This window comes from Motacilla alba, chromosome 3, assembly GCF_015832195.1.
Source record: "Motacilla alba alba isolate MOTALB_02 chromosome 3, Motacilla_alba_V1.0_pri, whole genome shotgun sequence".
NCBI lineage: Eukaryota > Metazoa > Chordata > Aves > Passeriformes > Motacillidae > Motacilla > Motacilla alba.
Window position 1 is genome coordinate 109,912,412 of NC_052018.1, and position 11,398 is coordinate 109,923,809.

Consider the following 11,398-nt stretch of genomic DNA (forward strand, 5'->3'; position numbering starts at 1 on the left):
CATATCCCGGCTATCCCCAAGCACAGGGAAGCCCGGCTGAGCCGCCCGTTCCCGCGCTCCATGTCCCTCAACACCGACTACTAACAATCACCGCCGGTGCTAAATCTCTCTCCATTGTTGCGCAGGACCCGCTGGTCAGGCGGCCGGGGATGCTGCGGCCGCCGCCAGCCGCCCTGCCCCTGCTCCTCCTGCACCGGGCACCCTCCGGCGCCGCTCCCCGGCGCGCCGCCTTCCCGGGAATGCCGTGCGGGCGGCTCCCGGCGCGCCGGTCCCGCCCCGTGACGCCGGTTGCCATAGCGGCCGCGCCGCTGGCCATGGCGGCCGGGGAGGAGGACGACGTGGAGTGGGTGGTGGACACCATCGCCGGCTTCCTGCGGGGGCCCGCCTGGTCCATCCCCATCCTGGAGTTCATGGAGCACAACTGCGAGGGTGAGCGGGGCGCCGGCTGGGGCAGGGCGGGTGTCCCAGGGCGGGTGTCCCGGGCCTGTCCCCCTGTCCCGGGGCTCTGCGGGAGCGCGCACTCGGCCCCGCCGGCCGCGCTCCCCGGTTCCCGCGGTGTCCCCCGGGCGAGCCGTGTGCCTGGAGGTGCCATTTGCATCCATCCGCTCGCCCTGGGATTATGGCGTGAGCTTGCGGCTGACGGCCAGCGAGCGCTGCACCCTGCGGCGCCCCGGACCCCGGCACGGCCTCCAAAGCTCTCCCGGAGCCGGGAGTTTTCCTTAGGAAACCGGTCCGGACAACCGAAAGCGCCATCCGGTCGGTGCGGCAGAGGAGGAGAAGGCCCAAAGTGAAATTCCTGCAATGATGTGAATGCTGTCAGTTAAGAGGTGAAAACCCCTGAGTTTTAGTACCTCGCAAAAATGGTAGTCAGCACTATCGGTGATCATCGGCGATGTTCGGTCGGTGATCCGGTGTGTGAGTTTAGCTCAGAAGCAACTCCAGCTCAAACTTCCATTTCTTCCTTTGTCTTCTTGAGACCATCAAGGCGTAATTTGGGGAGCAGCCTGGGTAAAGTGGAAGTACAGGCAGTGAGGAGGGGCCGGGATTGCTCTGTAGCCCGGGGAGGCCTGTGCAGGTTTGTATCTGCAGAGGGGGAAGGAGGAAATAGACTTTCTGATGCAGAGATTTGGCGAAGTTACTTCTGCTTACAGAACAACTTCTGCTGCCAAAAAACACTTGGATCCTTACAGTAGCAAAGTAGTGACAATTTGGGCAAGCGTGAAAGCAGTGCCTAAGCCCTTTGGAAAAAAACAAAGCCAGCTTTTGTTTGTGGTTCTTGAAAAAAAATTGCTTCTCAGTTTCTTCCTAAGTAGTTTCTACCCCCTCCAAACTTTGCATGAGGCACGATTCTCACGAGTCCATACATCTTTCCCTCTTAAAACTGGGATAAGAGGAAGGGAAAGCTCCTGGAGCCTTCACAGCTAGGAAGCGTTAGAGAAACCTAAACTGGAAGTTTTGTCCTGGGAAGTCTGCCTAAACTTGGGGTGGGCTAAATGTTCTTGCTTATCTTGCAAAGGGTCCGGGTTTAGCTATCGAGGGAATTGATTTATCCCTCTCAGGAGCAATGATCCCTTCTCCTTAGAAGGTTGAGGGGAATTTACTGACAGTAAGAAGATTTGTGGAACCGCTGTAAATTTCCACCTAGTGTGAGGCAGGCTCGTGATGGCCGCTTCCTGCTCTGCTGATTCCACTGCTGCTTTGGTACTGACATACTTTGTCAGGACGGAGTCCTTTGCATTCCCAAAGCATTTGATCTTTGGGCTGGACTAGCAAATTAGCAACACTTTGATTAATTGACAATAATTTGTGACTGCTCGAAAATACAGTTTGGATTTTGGTAATCAGTATGTGAGGAATTAATTTTAGAACTGTAGTTACTTTGGCCAAGTCCTTGCACTTCAACTTGTAAACTTATGTTAATTGTTTTCTATCTGTTAGTGTTTGCTTTCTCTCTCTCCCTCTTTCTGGGAACTTGATTAATTTTTTATAGCCTGGTTAATTTCCTTTTACATCAAACTGAAATTAAATGGAGGGGTGTGTATCATCCCATTTGAGGGGTCCCAGTCAAGATTTTCAGTTTTAACAAGAAGATAATGAGTGTCTCCTAGGACATCTGTGTCTCCTGTCTTGTCTTCATACTGTGGTTCTTCAGATCTGTATTCCTGTCAGGTGCCAAAACCTTAAGGAATAATGACTACGTGATTCAGAAGCCCTGACTCAAGAAAATCCAAGGTCTCTGTTCCAAGTACTCCTTAAAGCCACTTAGCTGAGAGGAGATGCTGACTGCAGCTTGCTTTACTTGGCACTGAACCTCATCCCCTTGTGTCCCCAGCCCGGGGACAGAGCACGGGGGGTGTGCCAGCTTCCCGCTGTGCTCTGCAGGAGGAACATCCCCTTGGCAGTGCCAGGCCAGCTGTCACCTCTGTTTGGGATCCCCAGGGCAGGAAGGGTGAGGAAAAAGGGGACAGAGAAGCCAAGGGGAAAGTTGTGGTCTGCAAGAGCTGGGAGTGATCCCCAGCCAGGAGGAGACAACAGAGGCTGTCGAGGCTCTCCCGAGTTTGGTAATATGGTGGTTGCATAGCATAACCTGTAATACCTTCCCTACCATCTGAATTTAATCCTAGATCTTTGTAAGCTTTTTATTTTAATTTCTTCATTAAAAATTTTGCCCTGTGCAAAACCCACAAGCAATGTTGGTTTTCCAAAGCAGGATTAAAAACCAGATTTTCCTCTGCTTTTGGGGGGACCTGAAATGTGTCACTGGATTTCTGTCATTGCACTTCTGTGTTAGAAAGTGATGCTGCTTTAGGAAGGGCCACCTCAGCTCACGCTGTGACCGGGTCTGGAGTGATGTGGCCTCAGGGCTGTCACAGCTGGGAAAGATGTTGGATGCCTTCAAAAAGTCACTCTGAAATTGTGTGCTGGTTCCACAGGCACCACCACCATCAGAGATGTCACGTGCACATGAAGAGCAAATCACACTCGTTCACCAATTTAAGCACAATTCCCATTCTTCAAATGACTTCAAAGGATGTTCCTGGCAAGTGACTTGTCCAAGTGGCTAATCTTGAAGGGGATTGAGGCAGACTTATTTCTAAGCCTCTGCTTTAATTGCCAGGTTTTACATTACCTCTCTTAGCTGCTGGCATGGAAAAAAAGTAAATTAACCCCCACCCCTCCCCCAAACCTTAGTTTTCAGTTCCTCTTATTTTCTGCTTCTTCCACATATTCTGCAGCATAGAGATCATGAGCTTGAGTAGTTCCAGTCAGGGATTTTAATATGAATTTACATGAAAATGATTAATATGGCCTGTAGTGTATAGGAATGTCCATTTTTCCTAAATCAGGATAGATATAATTAAAATATGACTTAACTGCACCACATTTCCTCTTTGGGTTTATCTGGTTGTGCAGGCAGGGACTCATTTTCTTGCATAACCTTGGCTTTTCCCTACACAAATGACATATAAAAAATGGTTTAAGTCATTAATAAATACATCTTCCATGTAAATACACGGAGAGTGAGAAATTCCCGCTTGATGTGTCATAGAAAAACCTTACACAGAATCGTGGGGTAGTTCTTATATTAAAACTTACTTTTTAGTGAATGTGTCTCCTGAATCCTGAACTTGTTACAAGCCTGTTATGAAGATACATTTCCCCAATATTAAATTATGCAGCTTAATTACTTTCAATTATCAAAAGCACACACTTAGGCTGAGTGTGTGGAAAAACACAGGACTTTTATAAATCATGGCCTGTATTTCCATTGGTTAAATATATTACCCTGTAAAGGTTAATCTTGCTGTTTAGGGTGTAAGTTAATTTCTGGTGGTTTGTTCACTGACTGCAAAATGTTTCTTCTTCCCCCTCCTCAGTTTTTGATGATGAAGAAGAAAGCAAGTTGTCTTACACAGAAATTTATCAGGAGTACCAAGCTCTGGTGAGCATTATTCACTGTCCGTGGTAAATTTCTAAGCAAAAGAATTTAAAATGTTAAATGAGTGTTTAGATGAGCTTCTGATTGGGTTATAGTTATTTAGTATTTTTCCATGTGTTATTTAGAAATCCTGTGAGTTGCAGTTGTCATAAGCCTAAAGACCAGGTACATAGAAAAGAAACTGTGACAGAGTCACAGCTCTTAGGCTGTTTTACATATTCATCATTAAAATTAATATATCCACTACCGTCAAGATTGTATTTATAAGCTTGATAATGTTATTTTCTGTCAAGTGAAAATGACAACCAGCAGGATGTCTGAGAATACTCACAATTTTATTCTGTTCACTAATGAGTCTGGGAAATCTTTTGAATTATCTTTCAATCATCAGAAAAAAAAAACTACAGGAGATTTTTGGAGCTTAAATACCTATAAAACAGTACATGCAGATTTCAACACTTTCTGTAGTGAGGCTGGGGAATACATGATATTAGAAAGCTTTGATTGAATAAATACAAACCAACATTCATTTCTGCTCTGACCCTAAAGGCTTCCAGGCACAGACTGGCAAAAAGCCTTTTGCTTTCATGAAAAAACCATGAGGAATACTAGCCAGGAGTCTGGGGAAAAGGTGCACGGGTGAGGGTCCTGGAAATTGGAGAAGACACGTTAAGGAGCCACCAAATTTAGCAATAAAAATGCTCATTTTGAACAGTTCATGAAAGCAAATAAAGCTTGAAATCAGGGAAAGTCAGTTATGCTATTGTATTGATTTTCCTTTGAGTTTATAAACCACATCAGCAGAAAAGAATATACAACGATGACAAAAATTCCTCTGATCCTCAGGGAAAAACCTTAGAAGGTAAGGCTTATACTTTCTTACAGGTGGAGAGATTACTAGAGGACTACCTTAAAGAAGTTGGAATTAATGAGGAGAAATTTCAAGAAGCTTTTTCTTCTCCCCTTGCAAAGACCCACACCTCCCAGGTATTCGTCTCCATTAAGGAATGTATGGATTTCATTCTTGATATTTTCCCTAACACAGCTGGCAGGAGATGAATCTTGGAAAAGTTTTCGTGGTGGAATTGTAATTTTCAGCTGAACCGCAGCTGTAAACTGACACCTGGAAACCCAATTTTGTCATAATATTATAATATTGTCAGAGTGTTACTGCAGACATGTTGATCTAAAGACATAACCCACCACGTTGTTTTCCTGACCATGAGCTCTTCTTGTATATCTGGAAAAACAGACAGGAGAACGAAATATATTTATTAAAAACGTGCTCTGCAGAGTTGAAAAATCAGCTAATTTCAAACAGACTGAGCTGGTTAGGATTTCTGTGGGGGTTTAATTTGGTGCATATCTTTCCTCCCACAGGCCATTCTGCAAACAGTGTTGGCGGCAGAAGATTTTAGACTATTTAAAAAAATGATGGTACAGAAAAATATTGAAATGCAACTGCAAGCGATTCGAATCATCAAAGAAAGAAATGGTGAGCAGTGGTGAATGGGGGGGTTCTCTGAAGGTTTTTAGTGTTCTTTTGATGGCTCTTCAAGCCATTCATAAATGAGTGTGGAATGCTGGTTCTGCTCCAGCTACAGGAAAACACCCAGCTGATGATACCGGGCCAGGGGTTTCATTACTTAGTCCTTGGCTTGCACTCGCAGTGACAGCTGTCTGTACTGTAAGGGTGACAGATTTTTCAGGTCTGTTTGTCTGAATTTCTCTGGGAAACGCGACTGAGTTTTCTGTTGCAGAATTTTGGTGGCATTTCTGAGTTAAAGCAGTTTCCCAAAAGGAGCAGGATCAATGGCTGGAATTCTGCTCCCTGCACGGCAAGGATGTTGCAGTGTCTGCTGTGCTTACTGTGCAGTTCACACTGAAAAATCCATTCAGGAAGCACAAGTTAGGGCCTTCATCATGCTCATACATGCACGAGAAAGAAGATGAAGAGGAAATGATCCACACCCAACTTTGCTGCTCTGTTGATGCTTCTGCAAGGATTTTAATCCCACTCCTTCCTTCCATGTCTCGCGTTTTACTTATTTCTTACTGCATGCATGTTCTTCAGAGAATAATTTTTAAATTTCACCTTTCATATAACAGCTACATTTGGGAGTGGTTCAGGTGGCCGTGGCTGAATTGCAGCCTACAGGAAATGCCACATCATGGTCAATGCAGAGTTTGGCTTAACCTTTGATGTCAAAACTGTCATTGCCAGAAATCTTTGCCTTTTTCCTAACAGGATTTAGGACATTTTCCTCTAAGATCTTTGTGGAAACAGTTTACATGGCTTTGATTTTGTGAGTGTGGTTTTCTGTTGTGTGGGGGTTTTTTTTGGGTTTTTTTTTTAAATTTTCTTTTCTTATCTGCCAACTGGAGCACAAAATCATTTTCCTTAGAATAATGCATAAATCTTGTTTTCTTCCAGGTGTATTGCCTGAGTGCTTGACAGAGGGTTCCGATGTGTTCAGTGAAATTGAACAGGAAGAAATGAAAATACTCAGGGAGGTTCTAAGGTAAGAAATCAATGGATCCCACTTGGTATGTGATTTTAAAATACAGGTCTGTAGGACCTAACCCTTCCAGCCTTTTCCAGGAAACTGCCTTCATCTTACAGACAACAGGACTGTTCTTGTCAGCATCCAGCCTGAGGGCAAACGGGTGGTGCTGGGCAGTGGGTGTGCTCAGGAATATTGAAATAGTGAGGGAGAACTGTTGCTGTGATCCGAGATGTGTGAGAGCAGCACAGCTTCTGCAGATCCTCCCCACTCCCAGCTCACAGACACAAACAAACCATAGCAGATGAGTCCATCCACGTTACCTTAGGTAATGCTGTTTTCCCTCTGGATTCTGGGAATACTTCCCTTCCTGTCTTTAAATTAGCAAATGAAATAAAGGGATAGATAAATCCTGGAAATTCTTACACAATTATTTTAGCACAAAGGTAGTCGAGGACAGTGGGCTCTTGTGTGTTTATCCCAGTTATTTATTTCTATTAAGACTTAAGTCAGGGAAATATTTTAGATACTGACAAATTCACGTTACCTTGTCATTGCTTTGATAGTCCTCAAATATTTAAGCAGTGATAATTTTCCCTGAAAATCACTACCACTAAATGAGTTTTGAGTATTTACTCATGTTTATTGTTACAGGAAATCTAAGGAAGAGTATGAAATAGAGCAAGAGAGAAAGAGGACTGAAGAAGTGAGTGTCTTACCTTTGTATGTGAGTTGTGGGGATGATTAAGAAATTAAGATTAAGAAATAATGTGTGCTGGCTATGCCCAGATCCCTTCCAGGCCGCGTGTTCCATCAGTGCAGTATCCCACAAGAAGCACATTCCCTGCTCAGCACCTGAACCCTGAAATCCCGCTCATGGGTGTCAGCCTTTCAGATCCAGGGAGCAGCTGAACTGCTGATATTGTCAGGATCAAAGAGCCTTCAAAGTGTAAGCTGCTTGGAGATGACAGCACTCATAATCCCAGAGGAATTACCTTCAGGATGACTTGATAGACAGTGTAGTTATTCATGAAGTGTTCACAAGAGAGAACTAATCACCAGGACCCAGAAATCCCCTCCAGGAGACCATCCCTTGGTGTCCATCAGAGTAAACCACGGAGAAAGGAAACGGAATGAAAATGGGGGCTGTCCAAATTGTGGAACCATGGCGATAAACCTCCCCTTGACTGGGAAAACAGGCAGGTTTTATCCTAATCTCTATAGACCACCAAGAATAGCAATATTCTTGATAAAAAAGCCAGTCTGCAGAGCCCCCAGTCAAGTTCACCCGGCCAGGGCAGGTGATAATTAGTGTTCAGTGATAGGTTTTTGTTAAAAGAATGTTTCAACATAAAATTATTTCGTATTTTAATGAATGGCGTGGGGTTCTGACATGAATGCCATGGTTGATCAACAGCATAGACAATTTCTAGCAGAAATTCTGACAGGAGGGTTGGATTGTCCACAGTGTAAACAATGCAGTTTTAATTGGAAGTTCTTCTGGGAGATTCCTTTGTTCAGTACCTGAGGTACAGTACCAGGAAATGTAACTCTTGGGATTATTTGTTTTCTAATTCAAGGCACGTGCTAAACTCAAAGCTCCAGATGTTACCCACCACTTTCCAGGAAACTCGAAAGAAGCTGTGAAAGTTAAGGATTCCGCTGAGGGAGCTGAGGATTCTGAAGAAAGTCCAAAATGCCCATTAGGTAATTTTTGGGGGAGTGCAGTGCTGAGTGGGCAACATGATGCTGGTTTTAAATGATTCAAGAGTCCACTTGTATCAGGATTTTAAGAACTTGGCTGGATAAGGCTGTGAGTAAAATGTATTTGCCCTGCAGGAATGAATGCCTTCCAACATGGGATGTTTTACTATTCTGTGATCTCTTCTGATTGATTATTTTTAATCTCGTGTATTTCTATTCTTTCTAATTGTTTTCTGTGTAAAATTACTTAGAGGGATCTCATAAATCTACAAAAGAAGACCCCAAAGCAGTTTGCCCAGTACAAAAAGGAACTGAAAACTCACCCCAGCCCTCTTGTACCAAAGAAGACACTAAGAAAAGGTCTGCTGGGAAAGGTTCAGAGAACACAGTGCAAAAAGCTGGGGTGAAAGGACCTGTAAGTTAAAAACAAATTTAAAAAAAGCCAAACATAGAACTAGAATGGAAAAAGAGAAGATTACATGTAGAATATGTATTTAAAATAGTATTATATTTAAATAAAGAATTTCTGTTATTGTAATCAGGTGGATTTGGGTTATTTTAGGATTTTAAAAAACAAATACATAAACACTCTTTCATGTTATTCAGAGTTTAATTAGCACAAATTCAGCTTATGATTTCTGGTTTCAGAGTAAAATTCAGAATTCAGTCCTTTGGTAATTTCTTAGGAGACAGCTCTGATTTGAAGCCTCAACTCGGATTTGCTTTCACCTGATAATTTTGGAAGGAAATAGGATATAAATGTGCTTTTCTTCTGCAGGACATTGATACAAAAAATTCATTTCAAAATTTGATTTTTTTTTTTCCCCCAGGATTTATCAGAAATTGAAAAGCAGCAGCTGAAGCAACGTGAGGATTACCTAAAGAAAAAACGAGACCTGCTGCTGGCTACAAAGAAAGAGTCAAAAAATAACGCACCACCACCCAACACTGATCAGAAAGAGGAGGAATCCCCTCCCAAAGAGGTGAAGCACTTTCCTATAAACCCACAGGGTTTCACTGCAGGTGTCCATGCTGCTGATGAAGAGTGGGAATGGGTTAAAAAGAACAAGGGGGGAAATATTTCCAAGTTACTGCTTTTGCAGAAGCTTCAGGCTGGAAGTTTCGGTGATGGAGCTGGCATTGGTTGGCCTCAGCATCATCAAAGCCTTCTGAGTAACTCCAGTTTATGAAGGGATGAAATGCCAGTTTGCTCCTAGTCCATGACCTACAGCTGGGCTCCTCACATCTCAGGGATTTTCTTTTTCTTTTGCAAATGCTTGAAAACGCTCTGAAAAAAGAGGAAAATACTAAAAGACCTTAAACCCCTCTTACATTACAAAACAATGTAGTAACTGTTCTGTTTTGAACCCAAAAATCACTCCTCTCCTTTACAGAGCAAGTACTTAAGGGTGGGAACTAAAGTCCAAAGTCTTTCTGTTGCCTCAAATATTTTTCAGAGTTGCTGTGCATTTTCCTGTGCTCAGAAGGTGCTCCAGATCCTGGTGGCTGCGGAGCCTTCAGGACAATTGCTCAGCAGGAGCCGAAGTTGAGGCTCCCAAAACACAGACAGGGCAGTGGGAGAGGGCAGGGGGGTGGCAGGAGCCCCATCCACCCCTCTGATCCACAGTGGGGCTGGTGGTTGCTCATTGCAGTGTTGTTTGTACTCTGTTTCTAGGAAATGTCAGAAGAGAAGCAAAGGCTGCTGCAGAAGAGGAAGATGCTTGCAGAAAAGCTAAAAGAAGAAGTAATTAATAAGCGGTAGTTTTGCTGACCCCAAGAACAGAAGGATGCTTTAGAATAAGTTATCAGTAAGTGAAGGGATTTCCAACCTTGCACTGGGATTTATAGAACTTCCAGACAAGCAGCTCAGCACCTGCTAACTCCCTATTGCAAACGCCACTGAAACACACCATGAACACTCGTTTTCCAGAGTGCTGCAAACTCCCTGGCTGTCCTGCAGCGAGGCCGTGCCAGCACTGCAGAGCCCAGCCCTGCTCCAGCCCTGAGCCCTGAGAGCAGAGGCACCGATGGAGAGCTGGGAAAGGAACTCCTGTGGCAACAGCTCCGAGCTCAACACTGGAACTTTTTCATGTCAGCAGCGCAGAACGTGGTTCCTTTCGTTAGCCCGTTATAAACAAATGGCTCTTTTCCAGCTGTGCAGTGCAATAAAGTCTGGTTTCACAAGGAAGTGCACCCTCGACCACCTCATTTGTGAGAAAGCCAGTGTACCTTGGGAGTCAAGACATTCACAAATTCACTCCAGGGTACAGTGGTTTACAGGCTTTTGGGGCAGTTGCCCAGGGCCTACGTCCCAGTTTGCAATAAATGCAACTTTTATTTAAAGGAGTTGCTTTAGTGCAAAGCTGAGACTGTTCCCAGCAATTCATTGCCAGAGTAGCAGAAATCTGTTTAAGTCCTTGACTGGTTTGGCTTTCACAGACTCAAAAAGAAGCCAGGAGAGGTCACCCTTTGCCCATGACATGGCACAGCTACTCACAACAAAGAGACAAACCCACCCCTTCTAGTTTCATGGAGTTTTTATTAAAATAGCATTTATAACTGGTACACGTTGGCAGATGTTCCGTTCTTTCCCCAAAAATGGCAGTGGAAGAGCCCAGGTGGGAGAACAAACGTGGCTGCCCACTCGGGCAGACTGGGAACCAGCACCGAGGGGTGACAGCCCCAGGGAAAAGCCAGAGTGCTGGGTGTCACCTTCTCCTGGGAGTGCAGGCTGGTGTTTGACAGGGTATCTACTGCCACTTCACCCAGTCCTTTCCTAGGAACTAGAAAAATTCGTGACATTCTTGGTTTTGCTGTGAAGCAACCTCCTGTTTGTCTGAGTGTGGTTTTAAAGCTCCTGCCCTACTGCAGCAGGCATTGGAGTGTGAGGAGCAGAGCGAGGACTGACGCTCCTTGGGAGTCCTGTGGAGAACTCTGCTTGGGAGGCTGGTGAAGAGGATCAGGAACAGGAGTCCACGCTCCAGCTGATGCCACTTCTGCTCCTCAGGTGAGTGAAGGCACATGCCAGGCACCTGCTGCTTTCATGGCCTGTGAATCTTCTTTCCTGATGGAGACAAAAGACCCGCTGGGGAGCGGAGCAGCCTGAGTGAGCACACGAGGATGGTGCTACAGCTTCCTTACCAGCAAACACTTCCTTGGCTCTGGAGCTGATGGGCGTTCCCTCAGAGTCCTGTGCTGGAGCTCTCTGGGGACACCACCACTGTCCCCAGGTCCGTCAGAGCACCTGTGT

At 44.8% G+C, this 11,398-nt stretch overlaps 1 protein-coding gene across 1 annotated transcript; it reads left to right on the plus strand.

Annotated features, from left to right (window-relative positions):
• The first annotated feature begins 208 nt into the window (after positions 1–208).
• Positions 209–10,713, plus strand: CFAP36 (cilia and flagella associated protein 36). Its single transcript, XM_038131726.1, has 10 exons — positions 209–429; positions 3,879–3,943; positions 4,826–4,927; positions 5,321–5,435; positions 6,375–6,462; positions 7,099–7,150; positions 8,025–8,151; positions 8,400–8,563; positions 8,979–9,131; positions 9,824–10,713. Exons 1-10 carry the CDS (start codon positions 240–242, stop codon positions 9,908–9,910), a joined length of 1,143 nt encoding a protein of 380 aa, XP_037987654.1. The 5' UTR covers positions 209–239; the 3' UTR covers positions 9,911–10,713.
• Positions 10,714–11,398: the final 685 nt, after the last annotated feature.